The sequence below is a fragment of the Heterodontus francisci genome, chromosome 19 (assembly GCF_036365525.1).
Source record: "Heterodontus francisci isolate sHetFra1 chromosome 19, sHetFra1.hap1, whole genome shotgun sequence".
In the NCBI taxonomy this organism is placed as follows: domain Eukaryota; kingdom Metazoa; phylum Chordata; class Chondrichthyes; order Heterodontiformes; family Heterodontidae; genus Heterodontus; species Heterodontus francisci.
In genome coordinates this window covers 35,556,767-35,583,955 of record NC_090389.1, presented here as the reverse complement: position 1 = coordinate 35,583,955, position 27,189 = coordinate 35,556,767, and the positions used below count along the sequence as shown (strand labels likewise).

The 27,189-nt window shown below is 42.5% G+C and overlaps 1 protein-coding gene across 5 annotated transcripts in view; it reads right to left on the bottom strand.

The window, feature by feature from the left end:
• Window positions 1-27,189, bottom strand: part of LOC137380015 (contactin-4-like) — a 1,659,092-nt gene that overhangs the window by 732,768 nt on the left and 899,135 nt on the right. For all 5 annotated transcript variants that reach the window (XM_068051491.1, XM_068051492.1, XM_068051493.1 and 2 more), the window contains 2 exons: window positions 12,097-12,233; window positions 11,470-11,599 (listed from right to left, as the gene is read on the bottom strand). In XM_068051491.1, the coding sequence (XP_067907592.1) occupies window positions 11,470-11,599; window positions 12,097-12,233 (267 nt within the window). The remainder of the gene's footprint in view (window positions 1-11,469; window positions 11,600-12,096; window positions 12,234-27,189) is intronic.

Below are 27,189 nucleotides of genomic sequence, written 5' to 3'. Positions count from 1 at the left end.
CATCCCACAAAAGGAATTTTTAAAAAATGTGGGGTTTACACACAAACAAATCAGTTAGAGTGGGGAAAGGTAGATTGGTTGAGTTAGAATCTATAAGATGATATATTTGTATATTTGCATGATACCTTCTGAAATGCAACAAAAACACAATAGTGCACTTAATGCCACATGACTGGCATCCTTCTTTCCAAGGAAAAATGGATGTTAAGACATATAAACAAAGAACTCTCAGAAGAAGGCAGTATCTGATGGAGAGATTCCAGAAAGCTAGAGCATCATACGAAAGCCCAATGATGGCGTGGTGTCTGTGGATCTTGAGTCTCTTTAGAAAGACATTACTGAAGTTGGTTCTGTGGTAGCAAATGGTGATTGTTGTGACTAGAGTTGTTCTGTCTATGATTGTGAAGGTCAATGAAGCCCTAGAATATTCCAGTACTAGAATATAAAACACATCTGGCTCTAGGGGAAATAGACTTCTTGGAGCTTTAGCCAAACAACAAAGCTTGTTTGCTTTCAAGAGGTGACCGATGTATATGTTGACTCTCAACTGTTTCCACAGAGATGTGAATGTGAATCTGTACTTAGAGAGACTACAATAATTCTGTGTCATTCCAGGCTTCCCCAAGGCTTTGGATGTCATTGACTGCTCTCATATTGAATAAGTTCATGCACAGTAAATCAGACTGTGTATATAAAACTGGATTTTCAAAAGGAAACAAATATTGATATGATCTATGACGCATCGGAAAGGATCATACATAAAGCCGTATAGGATCAAAATATGGGCTGAATTTTATCGGCCCCCCTGCTTTGGGGGTCATGGCGAGAGGCCTGGAAAATACCTCCAGGAGAGGCTCACCACGGGCCTCGATGCCGGGAAGGTCCCGCCCCATATTACCAGGGGCAGTGAGGCCTCGTGGCAGCCTCCCCCACCCCACGTCACTTGGCGACAGGGCCGAAATTAAAAATGTTAATGGATGCTAATGAATGAATTAATGCCTTATCTGCTGCTGCAGGTCATCCTGTTCCGATATTCCGGTCGGTTGCTGGGACTCCCGTGCCTTCGGATTTTCATCCGGAGATCCTATGTGGAACACTGGTGGGGAGGGGGGAGGAGGTAAGTTATCAGGGCAGGGTTTGTGGAGGAGGTGGTGGGAAGGGCTAAAGTTAAAAGTTTGTGAACTTTGAGGGGGAGTTAAGGCCAGGTACACAAGCTAGTATTTTGGGGGTTGAGAGGGAAAGGAAATATTGTTATTGGGAGGGGAGAGGGGCTGGAAACATGTATGTCATTTTTAAAAATCACTTTCATTGAACTTTCCCTTTAAAAATTTAAATTACATTGAAGGGCTGGGAGCCCTTTAAAAATGGCATCAGCACCTGCCCAATGGCATTGGACCCTGTTGCCGGGGATGGAGTGCCTGTCCCCTGCACATCATCGTTGGGGGGGGGGGGGGGGGGGGAGGTGGAGGGGGAAAGACAGTCGGCCCCAGCCATGTAAATGAGCCACCATGTTTAATATTGTCTTGGCTCTGTGGGGTAAATCCCACCATCTTTGAAGCTGGTAAAATTCCACTCTAAGTCTTCTTTATCCTTGGCTATTTTTTTCTTATTGAGAAAAGAAATTGAAAGGATACTCATAATAGCAACATAGGAACATGAGTAAGCCACTCACTCCTCAGATCCTGTTCTGCCATTCAATAAGATTATGGCTGATCTGTATCTTAACTTCACCCACACAAATTGACTCCATATCCCTCTATACCCTTGTAAAAAAAAATCATTAATTTCAGATGTAAAATCATTAATAGAGCTAGCGTCTACTTTTTATTTATTTATTTAGAGATACAGCACTGAAACAGGCCCTTCAGCCCACCGAGTCTGTGCCCACCATCAACCACCCATTTATACTAATCCTACATTAATCCCATATTCCTACCACAATTCCCCTACCACCTACCTATACTAGGGGCAATTTATATAATGGCTAATTTACCTGTCAACCTGCAAGTCTTTGGCTGTGGGAGGAAACCGGAGCACCCGGCGAAAACCCACACGGTCACAGGGAGAACTTGCAAACTCCACACAGGCAGTACCCAGAATCAAACCCGGGTCGCTGGAGCTGTGAGGCTGCAGTGCTAACCACTGCGCCACTGTGCTGCCCCAAATCGTGGGAGACAATTCCACACTTCTATCACCCTTGACATGAACAAGTGTTTCCTAACTTCTCTCCTGAGTGGCCTGGCTCTGATTTTAAGGTCATATCTCTTTGTCCTAGATTTCTCAATTGTGAAAAAAATAATCTCTGTCTACCCATTTAATTCCTTTCAAAATACTAAAAACCAGAATCAAATCATCCCTTAATTTTCCAGATTTCAAAGAATACATGGCTAGTTTATGTAACCTCATAATCTCACCCTAGAGTCCTGGTAACATTTGAGTGAATCTGCCACGCATCCCTTCCGTGGCCGATGTATCCTTTTCTAAGTTGCGGTCACCAGAACTGTATAGAGTACTCCAGATGCGGTCCAACCAGGGCTCTGTTTATCTGTAGCAAAACTTTCCTCCCCTTAATATTCTCGCCCACTAATGATAAAGGCTAACACTCCATTAGCCTTTTTGATTATTTGATGTACCAGAATACTACATTTTAGTGATCTATGTACATGGACTACTAAATCCCTTTGGAACGCTACTGTTCCCAGCTTGTCACCATTTCAGTCATACTCAGATCTATTCTTGCTTAATTCAAGTTGAATAACCTTGCATTTATCTATCTTGAAAACCATCTGCCATAGCTCCAACCGCTCACTCAATGGATGTCTACATGACTTCCTAGACCACCAATCATTCTGATTGGAAAACTTGGAAATATGGCTCTCTATTGTGTTATCTAAGTCATTAATAAATATAGTGAATAGTTGAGGCCCCAGCACAGATCCTTGTATCACACTGCTGGTTGCTTCCTTCCAATTCAAGTACAAAGCCATTATCCCTACTTTGTATCTTCCACCTCCTAACCAATCTCCTAACCAAGTCAATACTTTGCCTTCAATTCCATGAGATTTAATGTTAGCTAACAGTTTCTAATGTGGACCCTCACTGAATGCCTCCTGGACTCCATAGAAACTATATCCAGAGACATTCCGCTTTCTGCTACTTTACATACTTCCTCAAAAAAAGCAATTAGGATCACTAGACATGACAAAATGCACAACATCACCAAGGTTGATAAATCCAATCTTGATTTCTCCTTCTGTGCAAAGTTATTGAAATACTTTTAATTCTTTTTCTATGAGCTGCCTAGCTGTCCATCCAACGGCCTTTATTAGATAGGAACAAGTAACCTTTGCATGACAATGAGAAAATCTTCCTCCTAATTTATTAGTTAAAATAACAATTCTGCCAGACTGTCCAATTTAACAAAGACAGGGTTAATAAAATCAACTATTATTTTACAAGTATTAAATCTTTTCATACAGCAAAAGAAATGTCAGAAATACAAACAACAGAAATATTGTTCAAGAAACTTGATTTAAAGTTCACACTGATACATAGGTTGTCTTCCCTTAAGGTGATAATATCTCAAAACCTTCCAATAATAATTGGAGTGATAACAATCAAAATATGAAGCAGATGCAAAAGTACAGTAGAGAATTTTGAAGAGTCTTATATAATTACTGAAAAGTCGGTAGTCAGTCAGAAAAGTTACTGGGCATTGTTTAATTTCTTTACAGCTGTAATTATTATTATGTTGACCAGGATTCCTTGTAGCAGTTTATTAGCACCAGCAAAAAACAAAATGCTCTTTAAGACATCAAAACAAATGTTAATTTATTTTGTTAATGTTTGAAATCTTGTTCAAGATATACAACTGTCTTTCTGCAACAAAGTCACATGAAAGATTCTAATTGCTACTGTGTGCTGAGGCACATCCACCATTGAAATGCCAGGTCTTTTATCTGTCCACTGAACTAATCCCAGTTCAACCTCTGTTGTAACCATCATACTGCACATCCCTCCATTCTCTCAAGAAACCAATTATCCAAAAATAACTCTGACCTTAAAGCTTCTTTTAAAACCGTCACAGTGTCATATTTTTCACTAGCATCAAGAAGCTATTAGTTATACTTTTGTGAATCTATGTAACAATGGGGAATGGTGTGGAAAATTTCCCTGAAATTGATCTTGTTCTTCATTGTATTTCTAACTTATCATTGTAATTTATAAACAAACCATCAAATCAATTGCTCATACAGGTTAGAATTTTATCAATATATTGTTTTGTTCAGTAGATCAATTCTGTTGTTTTAAGAAGTGCAGTAAAGTACCAGTTTTAGCTTTTTGTAATTCAAACAAACAGTCAAGTAGATCAAGTTCACAACATTCATGTTAGGCAAAAGATTCTGGCTGTGAAATTGGACAGGGCCCAAAAAAGGATGCAGGCACCGCAATGCGTAATTAACCCATGCCTTCATGCTGTCTGATGATTTGCATGATAGCTGCATGCAGCATGTGCTAAATGCACTGCAGAGTGGCTGCACACCGAAGCAGGAAGCCCAGGTTTGTGCGACGCTAGTACCACTTAAAGCTAACCTAAACTACTTAAAGCCAGTCTGTTCCTCTGAAAGATGAAGTACATTCTGGCTGGAGCAGGTGATGGAACTGGTTGTAGGAGAAAGTATGAGTTAGAAGAACACTGAATTATGACACAAAAGGACAGAGAACATGCTCCAAGTTTCTCTGATGCTATGCTGGACACCTTGTTGGAGGAAGTGGACGAGAGCAGAAAGGTCCTCCAGCCACATGGGGCCAAAAGGCCCACCAGACAAACCATGTGAAGGAAGTTGGTGCTGGTAGCTGTAGTGGTCAATGCCAGGAGTCTAGTTCTGAGGACCTGGATGCAGTTCCAAAAGAAGTTCAATGACCTCACATGAATGGTCAAAGTCAGTTAATGCATCTTCAACTATCATTTCCAACAACTGCACCACAAGCCTCACACTGCTCTATTTATCACACACCCATCACTCACCTACTAACAATCTCTATCAACCAAGACTCATACAAAATATGCCTCTCCCTCACACATTAAGCTATGCTGCAACCTTCACATCCACATCTCACAGTTCGCACATGCTGCCAGTTATTCAACTATGTTATGCACATCAGTCAAACAGATTGTGCAAAAATCACTGAAACACTTTCGTCTTTGCCAGGACAAGGTGGCACACAATCTGAGAGCATCAGCACCCAACCGGCAGGGGACTGTTACGGCTGCATGTCCTGAACCCCATGGAGCAGACGATGGTCACTGTGAGAAAGAGGGTTCACATTATCTCTGTACCTCAATGTCCTGGGCTGTTTGTGGGGTCAGCACCCAATGAGTTAAAACAGCTTTCTATTGAACAAGGATGCATTGTGTAAGTAAACCTAAAGCAAGGGTATCTCCACAGGTCAGAAGCTGACCTGTAAGCCTAATGGTGTGGGAGATGTTGACCCAGTCATTGTGCTTATAGTAACAAATGATTGGAAAAACTTAAGTGGGCCATATAACCATGGTATAGAATGATTAGAAAAGACTGGCAGGAACTAAGTGCATCTTGTTATCTCCACATTGTTATTCTGATGTCACTTTTAAGTATCTTTGATATCCTGTGATTTAGTGGTAGTATACATGGAATGTAGAGATCAAAAGTAGAATTAATTTTAGAGATATGATTGAGCCACTGTATGTTTACTCATATTGGATTGTGAAGCGTGATGTGCCTGAATACTCTTGTTGGATCATATAAGCTCATTAAAGACCTGTGTACACATACTAGGTTGTGCAGTCTGATGTACCTTAGAGCACATACTGAATAATGTGATGTCTCATTAAAGACATGATTCTGTACTATTACAATTGGTGCCTATGTACTCCAGTGCTTAAAGTAATTAACCCAATTGGAATAAGAAAGCAGTTCAACAGTCGCCATCATGGAGCTGTCATGAATTACATCATGGCCAGGGCTGTGGCTGGAAACATTAAAAATGATGGTATGCTCATACCTAATCTTCCTCACATCCCACTTTCTCCTCATCCCACAATCTTTGCTGATTTACAAATGCAGATGGTGTAAACATGCACATTTTGGTTTCCCTCCAACTCCCTTCCCCTCTCCACAACCCTAGCCTTGTGCCTTTCTCCTTTCAGTTACCCAAGAACTGCAACCGGGCCAGATGGCGGTGAAGAGAAAGAGGTGGAAGAGCAAGGAAACAGTGATTAAGAAGGAACATCATCACTTGCTCTCATACTCACAGACAACAACTCAGATGCTGACACTGCATGTATTTTAGAGGATACCTTAGAGGGGTCTGATACACTGGGCACAAGTGAGCTGCAGCCAGGGCAGGGGACAAGGGTAGCACAGGTGCTACCTTGCTGAGGGGCAAGATTGCACACATGTTCTATTGCAGAGGAGTCAGTCAAGGGCTTTGATGGGATGCCTACAGAAGAAGGAAGATGTGTATGCACACTGAAAGGCTTGGTATGTTGGAAGGCCTGCCAGAAAGCCATTTTTCACTGTCAAGGAACATGGAGGAATCCAGCACCAATTTGGTACAGGGCTTTGCACAGAGCTTGGAGCCCATCCTCTCCAGCATGGAAGTGGTGGCCAACTCCATGAGAACATTTGCGGACCTATCCACGATGCCGCATCTGGTGGCCACTGTCTCACCTGCCTTTGCAATACAAGCAGACCCACTCAACATCTGAGTGTTACAGTGGAAGCTCAGACTGAAGTCATTCATGCAAGCTCACCTTTCTGCCATGCAAGCTCAGATCGCTGCCATCCTAGCTGCGGATACCAGTGTTCAAAGGGCCTTGCAATGTCCCACTCTGTCCTCCAACACACTGTTAGGGGGCGGAGGTGCGGTTTCAAGGAAGTGGCAGTGGTACTGTAGACTCTGTAGCAGCTGTCCTTGCTCAGGATGATAGTATTTGTGCTCCCACCACTGCCAGTCTGCCTGTGCCTCTGCTGTTGACTGCCTGCCAGCCAGCCCATACTGCTGCCGCCCATGCCGGGGTGGTGCAGTCCAAAGTCAAGCCTTCTAGGGCCAGAGTTCATTCTTCAAGTATCCTTCACTGAAAGCCAGTAGTCTCCCACTAGCCAGGCTGCAGCTGCTGGGGCAGCAGTGTGTAGAGACACTAGTACAGGCAAAGGCACCTGCAAGACAGGCATGAAGGGAATGCACAAAGGATCACAATAGTTGGTTTTTGTATGCAAAATGCCATAGTTTGATTTAAAATTTGATTTGGAATGCTTGTTTTGTGGTGGCTTTTATTTCAGCATATGGCCAAGAGGATGCTGTGATGGTCAGTAAGAGAGGGAAGGGAAGGTGTGGGACTGTTGGCGAATGGGGAATTATGGTTACATTCCATAAGTTTTAAGGTACTTGTGGATAAGGATAAGAGTGTCCTCGGGTGAAAGTGCTAAATTGGGGGAAGGCTAATTATAACAATATTAGGCAGGAAATGAAGAATTTAGATTGGGGGCGGCTGTTTGAGGGTAAATCAACATCTGACGTGTAGGAGTCTTTCAAACGTCAGCTGATTAGAATCCAGGACCAGCATGTTCCTGTGAGGAAGAAAGACAAGTTTGGCAAGTTTCGGGAAGCTTGAATAACACAGGATATTGTGAGCCTAGTCAAAAAGAAAAAGGAAGCATTTGTAAGGGCTGGAAGGCTCGGAACAGATGAAGCACTTGAGGAATATAAAGACAGTAGGAAGGAACTTAAGCAAGCAGTTAGGAGGGCTAAAAGGGGTCATGAAAAGTCATTGGCAAACGGGATTAAGGAAAATCCCAAGGCTTTTTATACATATATAAAGAGCAAGAGGGTAACCAGGGAAAGGGTTGTCCCGAGATGGGAATCTATGTGTGGAGCCAGAGGAAATGGGTGAGGTGCGAAATGAGTACTTTGCATCAGTATTCACCAAAGAGAAGGACTTGGTGGATGATGAGCCTAGGGAAGGGAGTGCAGATAGTCTCAGTCATCTCATTATCAAAAAGGAGGAGGTGTTGGATGTCTTGCAAAGCATTAAGGTAGATAAGTCCCCAGGGCCTGATGGGATCTACCCCAGAATACTGAGGGAGGCAAGGGAAGAAATTGCTGGGGCCTTGACAGAAATCTTTGCATCCTCATTGGCTACAGGTGAGGTCCCAGAGGACTGGAGAATAGCCAATGTTGTGCCATTGTTTAAGAAGGGTGGCAAGGATAATCCAGGAAATTATTGGCCGGTGAGCCTTACGTCAGTGGTAGGGAAACTATTAGAGAGGATTATTCGGGACAGGATTTATTCCCATTTGGAAACAAACAAACTTATTAGCAAGAGACAGCATGGTTTTGTGAAGGGGAGGTCGTGTCTCACTAATTTGATTGAGTTTTTTGAGGAAGTGACGAAGATGATTGATGAAGAAAGGGCAGTGGATGTTATCTATATGGACTTTAGTAAAGCCTTTGACAAGGTCCCGCTTGGCAGACTGGTACAAAAGGTGAAGTCACACGGGATCAGAGGTGAGCTGGCAAGATGGATACAGAACTGACTCGGTCATAGAAGACAGAGGGTATCAGTGGATGGGTGTTTTTCTGAATAGAGGAATGTGACTAGTGGTGTTCTGCAGGGATCAGTGCTGGGACCTTTGCTGTTTGTAGTATATATAAATGATTTGGAGGAAAATGTAGCTGGTCTGATTAGTAAGTTTGCGGACGACACAAAGGTTGGTGGAGTTGCGGATAATGATGAGGATTGTCAGAGGATACAGCAGGATATAGATCAGTTGGAGACTTGGGCAGAGAAATGGCAGATGGAGTTTAATCCGGACAAATGTAAGGTAATGCATTTTGGAAGGTCTAATGCAAGTGGGAGGTACACAGTAAATGGCAGAACCCTTGGGACTATTGACAGGCAGAGAGATCGGGGCGTACAGGTCCACAGGTCACTGAAAGTGGCAACACAGGTGGATAAGGTAGTCAAGAAGGCTTTCGGCATGCTTGCCTTCATCGGTCGGGGCATAGAGTATAAAAATTGGCAAGTCATGTTGCAGCTGTACAGAACCTTAGTTAGGCCACACTTAGAATATTGTGTGCAATTCTGGTCGCCACACTACCAGAAGGACGTGGAGGCTTTGGAGAGGGTACGGAGGAGGTTTACCAGGATGTTGCCTGGTCTGGAGGGCATTAGCTATGAGGAGAGGTTGGATAAACTTGGATTGTTTTCACTGGAACGACGGAGGTGGAGGGGCGACATGATAGAGGTTTACAAAGTTATGAGCGGCATGGACAGAGTGGATAGTCAGAAGCTTTTTCCCAGGGTGGAAGAGTCAGTTACTAGGGGACATAGGTTTAAGGCGCGAGGGGCAAAGTTTAGAGGGGATGTGCGAGGCAAGATTTTTTACACAGAGGGTGGTGAGTGCCTGGAACTTGCTGCCAGTTGAGGTGGTGGATGCAGATACGATAGCGACATTTAAGAGACGTCTTGACAAATACATGAATAGGAAGGGAATAGAGGGATATGGGCCCCGGAAGTGCAGAAAGTGTTAGTTTAGGCAGGCATCAAGATCGGCGCAGGCTTGGAGGGCCGAATGGCCTGTTCCTCTGCTGTACTGTTCTTTGTTCTTTCTTCCCTGGTACCCCAGTCGAATGAGTCGATCACAGACAGTTTGGCCAGAAAGGGCTGCGTTGGCTGCTTCCTCCCTTCCTCCTCCTCCTTAGTTGGTCACCCAGCTGGTGGCAGGGCTATGCCCTCATGATGACAAGGCTATGCAGCTGCTGTTTAGGCATGTCAATGGTCTGCTCTATCACATTTCTTGTGGCAGCACAGCTTTCGTTGTATGCATGCTGCCCACATGCGCAAGGATTGCACATCAGAGGTATCACTCATGTGGTCAGTGGATTGCCCTTTACCCCCAGTAGCCACCTGCTGGTTTGCCGTGGTGGCTCAAATGCAGATGATACAGCGAAGTGATGTCACCTGAAGGCAGCATGACTGCTGCCAGGATACCCGGCATTGACCTACATGGTATGCTGCATATGGTCACACACCAGTTGTTGAAGTACATCTCAAAGTTGGCACGTGATGCCCACAAAGCAATATGCGTGCAGTCACTGGCACCCTGTACCATGGGGAAGCCTGCAACCCGCACAAAGTCATGTGTTCGCTCTGCCTGCTTTAGTCTGGCAAGAGAGAATTAAATGTACTCAGCTCTCTTGGAATACAGAGCTTCAGAGACCTCGCTTATGTAACAGTGAGCGGCGAACTGGAAGATGTTGCAAATATTGTCTGTTCCAACCCATAAGAGACCAGATGCATGAAGGTTCATGGCCATGGTCACCTTCACAGCCGCTGGCAATGCCGCCCCTATGCTTCTGCAGCTGTGGTTGTGGGGACCTAATTCGTAAAATGGAGATGTCTGACACAATATATCACTGAGGTTCATGTAGCAGACTTGCTCCCTGAACACACAGGGTGAATATAGCCTCCTGCTGAGAGCCTCTTCCTCCTCCGTCTTCCAGCAGCTTGTTCTGCTCTGTGCCACTTCTGTTCATTCACTGCTATTGTCTAAGGGGAATGCATACCACGCACCCCTATCTCGGAGTAAGTGGGTATGCAGAATCTTTGAAATCAGGACAAAGACCTTCATCATATGCAGCATCACTCCCTGTAGACTTAAGCAACATTAAACAACTCTGCAAACCAACAAACACTTCTACAATCTCAGTAAGAGCCAGTAGAAATCAATCAGCAACTAAACTGTAAGTAGTTGATGATTCCTTTAAATAGCATTGGTGGGTGGTCCTTCCTGCTGCTCAACCCATAATCAGCAGTGTGAGTTAAGAGAAGCCGTTAGCCGGAGCATTGAGTTTCAAACTGGCAATGCTGGCATCAAATCAGCATTACACGCCGATTGATATCAAGATCTGCCTACTCTGCATACTTCCAGTAGACACTCCCTCAATGCGTGCAAATGTGCTCACCCAAATGGCATCTACAGCTGTGGATGCCATTTTGGAGGCAAAATGGCCTGAGCAGTGCTGAACAACTGGGCACTATGGAGCCAGATTTCATGGTCATTGTTTTCAGTGAGTCTTCTCCCAGTGGTAGGAGCTTGCAGTGGCATCATGATTCCATCCTACCCTGACTGCCAATTATAGAGCATATCAATGACCAATCTGCAACCTCAGATTGATCTGTCCTTCTGGATGAAGGAGCATAGTGTGGAGTTCTTTTGGAAGCAGAGATAACCATATAAGGAGGAAGAAAATTTATTTGGAAGCAGATAAGAGTTTCAATTTGGTAACTTAGGTACGTGATATGCATCTTTTATGAATCACATTCATAACAGCCATGGAGTACCTCAAACATTGACACAAGAACCAGTAAAGTAAGTCTGTGACAGCATAAGTGCAATAATCAGTGAATTAAATTATTCTTACCCATAACTCGAAGCTCAGCACTGACATAAATTACTCCATGTTTGTTTTCAGCCATGCACTGATACATGCCAGAATCTGACAAGTTAACAGCACGGATAGTAAGTATTCCTTTTTCTACTTGAATTCTTTCCTGTAAATGAGAAAACAATAAAGCCTCTTATTTCAATTATGGTTTTACTTACTGTCTTATTAAAACACAATTTTAATGTGAACAATTTTAATTTTGTCTGATTATTTTCCACATAAAATGTTCTCGGTCATTTAAGTCAGAATTTCCTGTATGGTTTCTTGGGTGTAGCATGTACTGTAGCGATGACCTTTAGTAATTCTACTGATTAAAAACCAGTAATACTTCATTCTGACATTTCAGTAATTGTAATGCTGCATTTGATGAGTTCAGCTTAATATCAGAAAAGAACATGCATGCTAATAACTCTACTATTCCCTACTTCATTTCTTGCAGCAATGGATGTAATTTAAACACAGATACCGTCTGCTTGAGGCTTGTATCTATGTGGAAACATTACCATGGATCAGAAGAACCGATTAACATTTATCAGTTTCTGTATGTTCATTCGAAATTACTTTATAGCAGTAATACAGAGACGATTTACTACAATATCCTACCTCTATTATAAGGGGTTCACCATTTTTCAGCCATTTGTAAGAAGGTTTCGGCTCTCCACTTGCCTTGCAAATCCACTGCAGACTTTCTTCAATGGGCACATAAGCATCAGTTATGTTCCAAATCCAGTTAGGCCGTGCTGTGTAAGAGGGAGAGTAAAAGTTTAAAATGTGAATCCTTCCAAGCAGAAAATACACAGCAATAAACAGAGGTTGTAAATTGGAATTTGTCACAAATATATTTTTAATTCATTTGTATTTTCTCCTGCCTCAGGCTACATCCTGCCAGAATTCCAAAAATGTATTATATAAAACTGTAGCCGTGACAGTCATTTATTTTTAACATCTGTCAGTGTTCCAGCTCATTGTTTATGATGTGATGCTAAGAAATATGCAATTTAATTGAACGAGAAAACACTGCCTGCAAAAATCTATTACAGATTTCTAATGCCCACTTCCTTTGCACTATGAACTGAGAAAACTATGGTACTTCATTAAATTTCAATGTTAGCAATAAATTACTACTCTTTTACCTATTAACATTTAACTTGCATATTGCAAAGATATATTATTTTAAAGTACTGGTTGCATAGTATATTTCCAGCATTATAAGCTATTTATTTCTACTGTTGTTGCTCCATTGATATGTACCACCTTTGAAGTTCTAGTGAAAAGCAATGTTTATGCAATTCCATTTATTTGTAGATCTGCTTTAATGTAGCTTACAGATGCAATATATAATGTTCAACATGAGCCAACAGACAAAAAAGATCTTGGTATTTATATGTTAAACTAATCTTTAAAAAATGAAAAGAAGAATGGTTGACAGTCAGAAATATATTACAAGCAATGACAAAGCAGTAACAAAATGTGCTCATCCATATTGTTTAAATTCATAGCATTGTCAGCATCTATCTACAGAGGATTGGTAATGGTAAAAGCTATCGCAAGGACTGGCTAGCTGTAAGCAGTTGACAGACTAGAGACAGGAATGGTACTGCTTGAACAGTTTAAGGACAACTCTATCCAATGCATAATTGTTGATACACTTCAGGGTATCTTGCAGAGAAGACCAATGAATCAGACCACAAACCCATATTGCACCAAATTTGGTTAGTTCAGATTTTTATGATGTGATAGATTTAGCTCCAGTATAGCCAGTTTGGTTGTCAGCACATGTGCTTCTCTGGACAGGCAAGGTGCCATTGTGATGTCCTGTTGCAGGTTTTCCATTACTGTAGTGTGAAGATTTCTCTGATAGTATAGTGAGATGAGACTTATTTATTAAGTTTACTCTATGACTGAGTTTAGATTTTTCTCTTTGAATTTCGATGTATCGGAACATAAGAAACATAGAGCTTAGGAGCAGGAGTAGGCCATTCGGTCCTTCGAGCCTGCTCTGCCATTCGATAAGGTCATGGCTGATCTGGTAGTGGTATAAACTCCACTTTCCTGTCTGTCCCCATATAATATTTTGGTTCCCCCAAAGTCAAATCTGGAATCAAGGGAAAGGTAAGTAGCAGAATTGATAACAAACTGGCTACAAAACAAATAATAGAGTCGTGGTTGAGGTAATTACTCAGACTGGGTGGCAGGTGGAAAATGGTGTTCCACAGGGATCAGTGCTGTGACCATTGTTGTCACCATTTATGTAAAAGATTTGAACTCATGAATTGGAAGTACAATATCAAAATTTGCTGATGACACCAAATGGGGCAGGGGGAGGGGGTGGTTGTGGGGGCGGTGGTTGGGTGGGGTGGATATGGTTAATACTGAGGAAGATTGCGACAAAATACAAAACAAACATAAACAAACGTGCATGTAAATAGCAAACTAATTTCAATATAGATAGGTATGAGGGGGTGTATTTTAGTAGGAGGAATAAGGAGGTAGCCTACACCTTGGAAAGTAAGGACCTAGGGACACAAATTCACAAATCATGAAAAGTAGCAATGGAGGCTAACAGAGCCAGAAAATGTACAAATAAAGAACTGGGGTTCATTTCTAAAGGAATAAAATTCAAAAGCAGAGAGGTTATGTTAAACTTATAGAAAACCATGGTTAAACCATGCTGAGAGGATTGTGTTTTGGTCTCCATATTACAAAAAAGGTGGAGCAGCACTGGAAAAAATGCAAATACAAATTTACATGGATGATACCAGAAATGACAGAGTGCATCTATCAAGAAAGACTGAACAGGCTGGGGCTATTGTGTAGAAAAGAGAAGTCTGAGAGGTGGCCTGATAGAGGATTTTAAAATTATGAAGGGATTCAATCGGATAGATGTAGTGAAGATGTATCCACTTGTGGAGAATGCAAAACTAAGGACAATAATATAAAATAGTTATTAATATATTCAATAATGGATTCAGGAGAAACTTCTTTACCCAGAGAGTGGTGAGAATGTGGCTCTCACTGCAAAATGGAGTGGTTGAGACGATCAGCACAGATGCATTTAAGGGGAAGCTAGATGAGTACATGAGGGATAAAGGAACAGAAAGTTATGATGACAGGGTGCGATGAAGTTAGGTGGCAGGAGGCTTGTGTGAAACATAAACACTGGCATTAAGCTGGAAATCTGAAATAAAAACAGAAAATGCCTGATACATAATTCTGTTTCTCTCTCCATAGATGCTGCTAGACCTGCCAGTATTTCCAGAATTTTCTGTTTTTATTACTGGCAGAAAACAGTTAGGCATTTTGGCTTGCTTCTATGCAGTAAAATTTTAGGTAAATCTGAAGTCAAAATTTTAATATTGTGATAAATAAGCCAACGGTATCTCCAATATGGCTGCAACTGTTCCATAAGGCAGATGAGACTTCAGGGACTGCATGCCTCTTAGCATTGGCAAGAGCACTCTAATAGATAGAATAGGTTCATTTGCCTGAAGGAGCTGTCAAAGAATGATGCAGATGCTCCACCGTAATAAGACTTATATAAGCCCAATTGATTACTCAGTTAGTGATGAAATGGATGCAGACTGAATGCAAGGCACCTATCCTCTGAATTGTATTATATCCAATAAGGATTTGATGTATGGTTACCTTTCCAGAAATTGCAACGTCAAAATGTAAACCATTCACTCAGGTTTTTGATTCTTCAGAAGCTAATGTTCTGTGCCCAGAAAGCTCTGGAATTTCATTTTCTAACGAGCTCCAGATACAGCCAAGGAAATATATTTCGGAAGGAAATAAATGTTCATTTATGATTAACTTCTGTTTAAGGTTCTATTCAAACTTTTCAGATCTATCACCATTTTAAAGACTGGAAAGGACTTGCACAACACAAACGTCATAAATGGGAAAACTTGGACTTAAGGGCTTGTGTGCTGCACAGAAAATTCAGATAGTAATCTACCATTCACAGTCTTCACTATATTAAAGTTGAAAAGAAAGACTTTATCAGTGTAAATAGCAAATAGCTGTACAATTCCAAAGACTTGGGGGTAGAAATTGTTTCATGTGCATTACCGTATGCCCAACCAATCACGTGGCCTCAAAAAATTCCCATATTTGTGCAACTTGTTAATTAAAATAAAATAAGCAGGCTGCAGGAACAACTCATACTGTTCATTGGAGTTCGCCTGGTGGTGACATCAAAACTGCACATTCCTGATGAAATTTAAATGTAGCCCCCACCTCTTAAAAGGGAGCTGCATTTTGTCCACAGGCAATGATCTGTGGACAATAGCAGATGCAGGAAAAGCTACAAGGGCCTCCCAGCTTTCGGACACTGCTTTGGAGGTTTTGGCAGGAGGAGGTTGGCAGGAGAAGATGTATCTTCCAACATCAGGGAGAAGAAAGAGATCCAGGCAAGCTTCTCAACATGGGTGGTCAGAGATGACAGAGCACATCAGTAGGTAGAGAATCACCTGACCTCTCCCACCTAGGACATGCCATTAATGTAGGAAGAAGTTCAATGATCTCTCAAGGATAGTGTTAAATTCAAGTTAGGTGGGGTCGAAGGACTTCCTTCTTTTCCCTCTCCATGTCTGACCACAACACATTTAATTCTTTCTTTAAGTGAATGTACTAGCCAATTCAGTAGGTGTTTGATTACTTACTTGCTATGGTCCAAACAAGAACCAATCGGACAGATTTTCTTGAGTTAACAAAGAAAGCGGTTAACTTCATTGTACCTAAACTGAACTAAATAAAAATAATGAACGTGCCAACTTTCACTCGCACACACTAAAGACTTACACACACACAAATAGGTTACAGAGTGGGGAAAGGTAGATTGGTTGAGTTGGAGTCCATAAAAAGAGGTACACAGTGTGTGGAGATTAGTGATTCGACTGGCTTCTAGCTGAATTCAGCAGTCCTGAAGCTTTTAGTTTGAAGAGGTAGCTGACTGGTTCGGTAAGTGTCTTGGAGATAGTGATGCAGATGATTTCCTCCAATGCAGATTCTGATTGTAGTCGGAGTATGCAAAGCTGGTCAGTCAAAAGACAGGATTTGAAATCTTTCAAGCTGGAATGGAGAGAGAGAAAGAGGGAGGGACCCCCACTTACAGTCTGCTCATGTCAGAGTCCAGTTGCTCCTCTTCTGCTGCAAAGAAAGCACCAGCTTAAAAACCATAGATGGGGAGGGACTTGTCACATGATAGTCACTCAGTGATTCAAAGTTAGCAGTATTTCTCTGATTGCTGAGAGAGCAGGTAGTTCCTTTAAACTTCCTAGGTCTTGGTTCTTGCTGGGATATTAGCAGACATTTGAGTCTCCCTCCTCACAGTCCTTTGCAATGTAGGATATAGTGTTGCAAACTAGGTGGCTATCTTAAGCTGCTAGCAGTCATCCTGTGTTAAATGTCTTTTAAAAATGTCTTTTCAAAAAATATAAATTCAGATCTCCAGTCAGTGGACCAAAGAAAACTATCATTCAACAAAACACATTTGCATAACAATAGCTAAGATAAAAGTCCTACCTAAGATCTATCATTACTCTTTGATTAGCCTTGCACTATCTGTTGCACTTGCACTCATAATCCCTCCCTCGCCTGAATTCCACCATTCTCTTTCAATCACTGTTGTACATTTCACTCTGTTACTTGCATTTATATAGTTCCTTTAACATAAGGAGGTGACAGCATACACGACCAACCTCTTGCTCATAGAAGTAGGCTTTAAGGAGTGTCTTAAAGGAGGAAAGAAAGGTAGAGAGACAGAAAGATTTAGGAAGGGAATTCTGCAGATTAGGACCTGGGCAGCTGAAGACACAGTGGAGCGATTAAAATCAGGGATGCTCAAGAAGCCAGAATTGGAGGAGCACAGATATCTCGGAGGGTTGTAAGGCTGGAGAAGATTACAGAGATAGGGGGCGATGAAGCCACAGAGGGATTTGAAAACAAGGATGAGAATTTTAGAATAATCATCAGTCCCTACACCAGCACCCTGCACCTGCTACTCTCCTCATGATTACTTCCTTCACCTCCTAACATCTCTACCATCTTGCATATCCCAGCCACACGATTCTATCCTCACATGTATGTCATTGAAAACATCACACTATTCTAACACTGACACACATCCTTCTTTCTTGCAGGACAAATATGCATGCAAAATAGAGAGCAGCCAGTCACAGGAGGATGGCCACACTTGATCAATTCTCTATTCCCACTTGAAGAGCAGGTCATGGACATTATGTGCAGGGGTGTCAAGAGTGGGGTGTCTGGCAAGGCTGGAGAAGTCTTGTAGAATTTCTAACCATGTTTACTTCTCAGTTGAATCTCACCCTTACATCAGATAAATGACAGATTACAGCTGCTTTCAGAAGCCACTCATCTGAGGAACCCCTGCAGCAATGTCCTGAGGTGGAGATGTTTGGCCTCCAACAAGCACAACCATCTTCATTTGTGTTAGTTATCACCCCAGCCAGTGTAGTGTTTCCTCTGATTCCCATTGACTTCAATTTTGCCAGGGCTCCTTAACGCTACACTCAGTCAAATGCTGCCTTGATGTCAGGGACATTCTCTCTCACCTCACCTCTACAATTCAGCTCTTTTTGCCCATGTTTGGACCAAGGCTGTAATGAGGTTTAGGGCCAAATAGCCGTAGCAGAACCCAAAGTGAGCATTGGTGAGCAGGTTATTGCTGTGTAAGTGCTGCTTAATAGCACTGTCAATGACACCTTTCATCACTTTGCTGATAACTGAGAGCAGACTGATAGGGTGGTAGTTGGCCAGATTGAATTTTTCCTGTGGACAGGACATTCCTGAGCAACTTTCCACATTGTTGGGTAGATGCAAGTGTTGTAGCTGTACTGAAACAGTTTAGATAGGGGTGTGGCTAGTTCTGGAGAACAAATCTTCAGCACGACAGCTGGGATGTGGCCAGGACCCATAGCCTTTACTGGATCTATGGAATTCAATTAATAAAATATGGAATGAAAATGGTGGCCATGAAACCATTGTTGATTGTTATAAAAACCCATCTGGTTCATTAATGTTCTTTAGGGGAGGAAATCTGCTGTCCTTACCTGGTCTGGCCTACATGTGACTCCAGAGCCACAGCAATGTGGTTGACTCTCAAATGCCCTCTTAAATAGCCTTGCAAACCACTGAGTTCAAAGGCAATTAGGGATGGGCAATAAAAATGCTGGCCTAGCCAGCAATGCCCACATCCCATGAACGAATAAAAAAAATCAGCCGTTTCTTGATATCACGTGGAGTGAATCAAATTGGTTGAACACTGACACCTGTGATTCTGGAAACCCCAGGAGGCAGCCAAGGTGAATCATTAACTCCACAATTCTGGTTGAAGATGGTGGCAAACACTTCAGACTTGTCTTTTGATCTCACATGCTGGGTTCTGCCATCATTGAGGATGGGCATGTCCTTGGAGCCTCCTCCTCCCATTATTTGTGTAATTGTCCACCACCATTTACAGCTGGATATGGCAGGTTTATCTGTTGGTTGTGGGATCATGTCTACAGCATGCTGCTTCTGCTGTTTAGCATATGTGTTGTAACTTCACCAGTTTGGCACCTCATTTTTAAGGACATCTGGTGCTGCTCCTAGCATGTTCTTCTACACTCCTCATTGAACCAGGGTTGGTCCCCTGGCTTGATGGTAATGGTAGAGTGAGGGATATGCTGGGCCATGAGGTTACAGATTGTGGTTGAATACAATTATGCTGCTGCTGATGGCCCCCAGTGCCTCATGGATGCCTAATTTTGAGTTGCTAGACCTGTTCTGATATCCCACTTAGCATGGTGGTAGTGCCACACATGATGGAGGGTGTCCACAGTGTGGAAACGGGACTTCGTCTCCAGAAGGACTGTGTGGTGGTCACTCCTACCAATATTGTCATGGACAGATGCATCTGCAACATTTAGATTGTTGAGGACAAGCTCAAGTAGATTTTTATCCTGTGTTGGTTCTCTCACCACCTGCCACATGCCCAGTCTGGCAGCTATGTCCCTCAGCTCCATCAGTACTGGTTCTGTCAAGTCAGTCTTGGTAATGCACATTGAGGGCTCCCATCCAGTAAACATTCTTTGCCCTTGTGACTCTCAGTGCTTCTTCCAAGTTATGTTCAACATGGAAGAGTACTGATTTATCAACTGAAGGAGGGTGGTAGATGGCAATCAGCAAGAGGTTTCCTTGTTGGCCTAATGCCATGAGACTTCATGGGGTCTGGAGTCAATGATGAGGACTTCCAGGGCCACTGCCTCCCGACTGTATACCACTGTACTGTCATCTTTGGGGACAAATGTAATGGAGGCAGAGGGCATGACTGAGCTACTAAATGAGTACTTTGCAACTGTCTTCACTAGAGAGGAGGATGCTGCCAATGTAGCAGTATAGGAGGAGGAAGTAACAGTACTGGATAGGATAAAAATAAATAAAGACGCACTTAAAATGTTGACAGCACTCAAAGTAGAAAAGTCACCTGGTCCGGATGAGAATCTAGCACAATCTTCCAATTCTCCTTGAATATGAAGGTGGTGCCAGAGGACTGGAGGATTGCAAATGTTACACCCCTGTTTAAAAAAGGGGAGAGGGATAATCTGGCAACTACTGGCCAGTCAGCCAATAGTCAGTGGTGTGCAAACATTTAGAGACAATAATCCTGGACCTACATGATATTACTCGTACTTCCGCCATGCTCCTGAATTTGACTCTGTGGCACCCATTTTGGACCCTGAAAATGTGAGGGATGCATTGCAATTTCTAGCTCTTGCTGTCCATGCTATTTTTAAGGGTAAAGATATATGAATCCGTAGAAGACTGTTAGAAATTGCATTAGCACTCCTAATTTCAAAGTCCAGCGTACTAAAGCAAATATCAACATCCCTACATGGTTGTGAAGGCTTAAAAATCATGAAGACTTCAAATCTATTTACCAGATGAGTCACTTCATTTTTGCACTCCCCAACATGTTAACACCAGTAAGTTCTGTCACCATTTAGATTTCTGTTCAAATGTGCCAAGACAGCAAGTCTCTGCAACAGTGCAACTGCTTATTTGTTGCACTGAAAATCCCCTAAGCTATAATTACTTTTTTAAAATAACTTAAAGCCACTGGGTGTTTCAGTGCTTCTGCAAAGGCAGATTGTCAAGCTACAGTCAAGTTGACATGGGAGTAGAAAGCACTTGGCAACAGTGGAATCATATGGGTTGGTACCCACCACTTTCCACACAATGAGTTCCTGATCTCAAGCATGCAAATGTGGAGACATACTGGGCAGGGGCTAGGTGCTATTCTACAAGTAAGGAAGGACAACTGAATAGTTGGTCATTCCGAGGCAATTGTCACACATTGCAAAACAAATGGTTGTACAGCAGTCCTTTAGGTAGACCTGTAAACATTGTGGCAAAGTACTCTGCACTATAGCTGCTATGACACAAATTAAAATGGTGAAAAAAATAATTGCTCTGCAAAGAAAATTGTAGATATCTGCTGATGTGTCAATTCAGAAGTCATGGAGGCAAAAATCATACCAGAAGCTGACTATTGGATGACCCCTACTAGATTTAGCCTTTTCATCTGCTGCCGCAAGTCAGTTCTAAGAACAAGCAGAGAAAAGAATGCAACCATTTTGGATATATGCAGCTTTATTTGGGGGGACACAAGTCAAAATTTACAAGACTAGCAAAGAATGATGTGTTGTCTTTTAAGACGAAGTGTAAACATCTTCTGCCAGAGTGGGTGCAACAGTTGAAGACACATTAGCTGCTATGCCATAGATTTGGTATTTAGCAAAAGATACAATCACAGCTGACAAAAATAACACAGGTATTTCAATGAAAACTGATTGATTGTGATGAAGCTACATTGAAATAAATATGAAACTTGTAATTTTAGGACATAAGGCTTTCTTTTAGTTTGTCAGAAATTGAGAAAATGTCCAAAATGGCGAAATGAAAGTAATGAAACCTGCTCACTGATGCACAGTTTGGGTTCTGCCAGGACCACAGTTTCAGACCTCATTATCACCTTAGCCCAAAAATGGACAAAAGAACTGAATTCCAGAGGTGAGGTCAAAGTGACATCAAGGCAGCGTACAACTGAGTGAGGCATGGAGGCAAGTAAAATTGATGTCACTGAGAAACAGGCGGAAAGCTCCACAGACTAGCTTCCTACCTAGCACAAAGGAACAGTGTTGTCGGGGGGCCAATCATCTCAATCCCAGGACATCACTGCAGTGTCCAGGCCCAACCATCTTCAGCTGCTTCATCAATGACCTACCCTCCAACATAAGGTCAGAAGTGTGGATGTCTGGTTATATTTGCTCAGTGTTCAGTTCCATTCGCAACTCCTCTGAAAATGAAGTAGTCCATGCTCACATGCAGAAAGACCTGGACAATATTCAAGCTTGGGCTGATAAATGGCAAATAACATTTGTGCCACACAATTGCCAAGCAATGGCCATCTCTAACAAAAGAGACTCCAACCACTTCCCCTTGACGTTCAACAGAATTATCATCACCGAGCCCTGCCCTCCACCCCCACCCCCACCCACCATCAACATTCTGGGGGTTACCATTGTCCAGAAACTTAACTGGACTCACTAAATAAATGCTGCGGCTACAAAAGCAGGTCAGAGACTGGGAATTCTGCCACGAGTAACTCGCCTCCAACTTCCCAAGGCCCGTCCACCATCTACAAGGCACAAGTCAGAAGTGTGATGGAATATGCTCCTCTTGCCTGGATGAGTGCAACTCCAACAGCACTCAAGAAGCTCAACATCCAAGAAAAGCAGCCCGCTTGATTGGCACCCCTTTCACCATCTTAAACATTCACTCCCTCTACCACCGTGCACCCAGGCTACAGTGTGTATCATGCATTGTAGCATCTTGCCAAGGTTTCTTTGAAGGCACCTTCCAAACCCGTGAGCTCTACCACCCAGAAGGACAATGGCAGCAGGTGCATGGGAACACCAAGCACTACAAATTCCCCTCTAAGTCGCACACCTTCCTGACTTGGAACTTTACATCCTTCCTTCACCGTCACTGGGTCAAAAAAACTAGAACTCCCTCCCGAACAGCACTGTGGAAGTACCTTCACCGTACAGTAGTTCAACAAAGTGGCTCACCACCACCTACTCAAGGGGAATTAGAAATAGTCAATAAATGCTGATCTTGCCAGTGATACCCATATCTCACGAATGAATATTAAAAATATTGGGCTAGATTATATGCAGCCGGCAGGGGTCCCAATGCCAGGTCAGAAAGGTGGGAGAAACCCCGCCTAGGTCTTTTCGGGGACCCACAGCTGCAATTTACGGCGCTCAGGCAGTTAACTGCTCGGTACCAGGGTCCCCGTCCCTTGAAGGACTGGGGTCCTGCCTCCAGGAGCTGCCAGCCAATCAGCAGACCAGCAGCTCAACAGTCCCAGCAGTGCCACCAGGAGCAGTGGCCACTGCTGGTACTGCAGTAGACCCAGGACCAGGAGCCGCCATGGAGCCCTGGAGAGCAGGTTAAGTAGGGCACGCTAGCTGGGGCCAGTCAGGCAGGCCCCCTGCGAGGAGTGGGGGTGGTGGGTTATTGAGAACGGGGGTGGGGAAAAGCGATGTTGGTTAAACGGCAGCCTTCACTGCCAGGGGGCCCACTCATGGGCCACACATCTCCCAAGCAGCAGGACATCACTGAGCCCACAATCTGCCTCGTTTTATTGTAGTGGAGGCCACCTCCCACCCTGGCCTGCTGTTGATTAAATGCCAGTGGAGGCAAGATAAGGCCCTTGTGACCATTAATTGGCTACTTAAGGGCCTCAATTGGCCTCTGGGTGGGAAGGCCATCCTCGATCTTCCCCACCCCTGCATTAATCAGGGTGGGGATGATTGGTGTTGGGCATTGGGGGGTGGCGGCGGTTCGGGATGGCGACGGCACTCTGTTCCCACCTTGCCTCCCGATTCTATGGCCCCCCACCTTCCAGTCCACACCTGATGGGAGAATTAAATTCTGCCCATCATGTGGAATATTACAGAAAAATCAATAAAAGCTCAAAGTACTATTTGAATTATTTGTGCAATAGCACTAAAAAGTCTTATAATTTATTCACAGTGATAATGTTGTACTCCTATTGATGTTATGTTGTGCTCCAGATCCAGCATATTGAAAGAACATAAGAATTACCGAAGAAGGGTCACTGACCCGAAACGTTAACTCTGCTTCTCTTTCCACAGATGCTGCCAGACCTGCTGAGTGAATCCAGCATTTCTTGTTTTTGTTTCAGATTTCCAGCATCCGCAGTATTTTGCTTTTATATAAGAATTACCCAGTTGATAACTGTCCATGAAGATATGAGGCGGTGTTTTTTTCTACTTTGTGGACATTAAGAGTCGACGGCTGACAGTGAATCTGTTTTTCACTATTAATATTTTTGGCTGCTGGGATGAAATTCCAAAATTAAATGAGAACAGGATCTCCAGCTGTGTCTGAGTAATGCTGTTTTGCAAAAATTAGAAAATTAGAAGTTAGGCACTAATTCTTCTATCTAGACCTTGACTTCCCAAATCATACTCTCATTCTAATCAATTCCCAACAGCCATTTTTTTTAACTGTGCAGGGGTAAATTTAACTTACATCTCGAATGCTTAAAATTTGTAACCATGTCTATAAATGTCTCCTTGCTTAAACACAAGCAGCAAAATATTATGTGCTTGCTTGATCTTCTCCTGCCTTGGCATCAGATCTTTCTCCTGGTTTCATCACTGTATGAACGAAATGACTTCAACAAACTGGCAAGGCTTCAAAGAAGGATAGCAACAATAGTGCTGGATCTTAAATCAATGTCCGATGAAGAGAGGCTAAAGGAGCTACATCTCTTCTCACTGGAAATAAAGACAACTATAGGAACAGGAACGAGAACGTGAACTTGGTCACTTAATCCTCAAAGGGACTTAATGAAACAAATGTGGAGCAGCTCTTTGTGCTTAATCAAGAGAGAACTAGGACACACATTATGAGCCAATGAAGCTGAAATTAAATGAAACTCTCAGACTAATAAATTACAAATTGAGCATTATGAAATAGGCTGTCATCTGATGTTAGCACACAACAGGGTGACATCTGAACATAAAAATTAAACAATCTTATTTAAAATGAAATGAAAAAATAGGGAGAATAATTTTAACATTTGGCAATAGTGTAAAATGGGCAATTTTGAACCAGCTGCCCATTATATACCCAGTCAATTAAACTTTCCATGGACTTCAATGGTGACCAATCCCATATTGCCCATTTTACATCATTGCCAAAAGTTAAAATGACCCTCCAAGGGTGTGATGTCAAAGCAGGAGTAAATCAAAATGGACTCAGGGAATCCTGCATAAGAAATCTCAATTGCCAAATAGGATAAATAGCTTTTTCTCTTTCTAACCTTAAAATCAAGGGCCAGAATTTGACATCACCCCTCCCCCGAGAATGGGCTGGGGGGATGGGGCGGGGCATAAAATCGAGTTGGAGGCGGGGGGGTGGGTGCTGTTCCCGTCACCTACCCGCCCCCGCTGCTCTTTTACCAATGGCGGGGCAGGTGGCAAATGACCCACCCGCCCCAGGCCAATTGAGGCCCTTAAGCAGCAAATTAATTGCCACTTAAGGGCCTCCTCCTGCTGTCGCTGGTATTTTACCAGCGGTGGACGGGCACTTCAACACCTGAGGAGGTTGTCCAGTAAAACCTGGAGGCGTCCTCTGATCAAGCACCATGTGCCCCATGGAGGCCACCCCCAGCAGCATGGGCCACCCCCACTAAAACTACACCCCCTGCCCTACTCTCCGACTTCCACCCCCTTGCTGGGGCCTAGCTGATTGTCCCCAGTGAGGCCCAAACCCGACTTGCCTTCCTGAAGGGCGATGCCCATCACCCTTTTCTTGCTGGTTGCTGTCCCAGCAGTGGCCACCACTCCCAGTGGCACTGCTGGGACTGAGGAGCTGCCGGCCCTCTGATTGGCTGGCAGCTAGGAGGTGGGTTTTCCTACGTCAGGGGTGGAAGTCCCGACCGACGCCGATTAAGGGACTGGGCCACGCAAAATTGTTGCGTGGCTTCCAGACCGGGCAGAGGCAGGCTCTCCCCAGACTTTTAAGCCAGTGGACGGGGCCACCGCCTCAATGTAAAATTCCAGCTGGAGTTATTAAAATACTAACTTTTGCCTATTTTTAGCTCATCGCTTTGTTGTCAGATCTTTTGCCATCTGTATCCAATTTGTATGATCATTTCATTAATTGGACGTGAGTTTGGATTGTCACTCCATTGTCCAACTAAACAGACATGACAGAATCAATAGCACATACATTGCTAATAAGTTTTCATTTATAATTGAAATGATGAATATCAAATATGTGCTAATGAACCTAATGTTATGACACATATTTCTCAATTTACAAGTTTTTAAGCTGTAGCCTGTAGTAGAAAATATCTGACTTGCTTGTTTCTGTTTGCTGCATTTTGGGAAAAATTAAATACATTGGATGTTAATCAAGGAATCATTATAATAAAAGTAACACAATAGATTTTTTTGTTGCCATAATCTAAAGCTGCCAATTGGATTTTTTTTTCCAAGTCAGTTTTAATGGTGTATGGCAAGTTGGTGCTTTACATGTCGGCAGCATATGGTTGCATTCACTTGTTTGCAGAAGCACCAAACTGGGAGAAATTGAAAAACTACTTGCTGGTTCTGAAATTGAGCAAGTGAAAGATCCCATATGTTACCTACCTGCAGTCCAAATTCTCCATTTACCATAAACACTATAACTGGCATAACACAAAGCTTTAAAATATTTGGCTTAGTCTGCACTAGAATTTTCAAAAAAGCCCACACTGCAGCTCAGAGCAATTCAATGGAGATTCAAAATCTTTTTGATGTTCATGCTGGTGCAGACATTGATGAATATTGTAGTTAATTAATGTCTCTCAGTTCAAGCTATTGTTGTACCTTAGGTGATCAATCAAAATATTATAATGTGCCTTGGACATTCATTAATCTACCTGAGTACAGCAATATACATGTGAGAGAAATGCTGATATTGCAAAGAATAGAAACAAATGTAAATGTCAGAAAATATTTGGGTTGTGTGAAGAGTACAAAGCTAAAAAACATGTATCAAGTTATTAAATGCTAGTCTTGTATGACAAAGTTCCCTCTCATTTTGAAATATTTGTACATATTTCATGATGTCAATATTTTCTTTGACCTCTTGTTCACTGGTCCCTGACAACAGCAGTAAAATTACTCTACATTAAACATATTTGACAAAGTATTACATTATCTCTTATTAGCTTTGCATTGGAACTTAATCAATTCCAATACCAGAAATCTAATTTCATTTTCAAGGATCACACCATAGTGCATAGTCAACTTCAGACAAAAACAAAACATTATGGTCTTGTTGTCAATATTAAATACACGGGGAGTCTAAGACTAACACAATATTAACTGTTTAACTGCTTACAGGCGTTTGTCAAGTTTCAAGTTAACACCTTATCAAATTAATACTTTTTTAACAAAGCTATAAGCAATAAAGCTATCCAATATATTTTTTCTAGCAATTTATTCACAAAGAATTAAAATATAATATTAATTAGGAATTTTTAAAAAAGACATGAAGGGACATTTTCCACTTGGTGTTCCGATCACATGCTAGGAATTTATT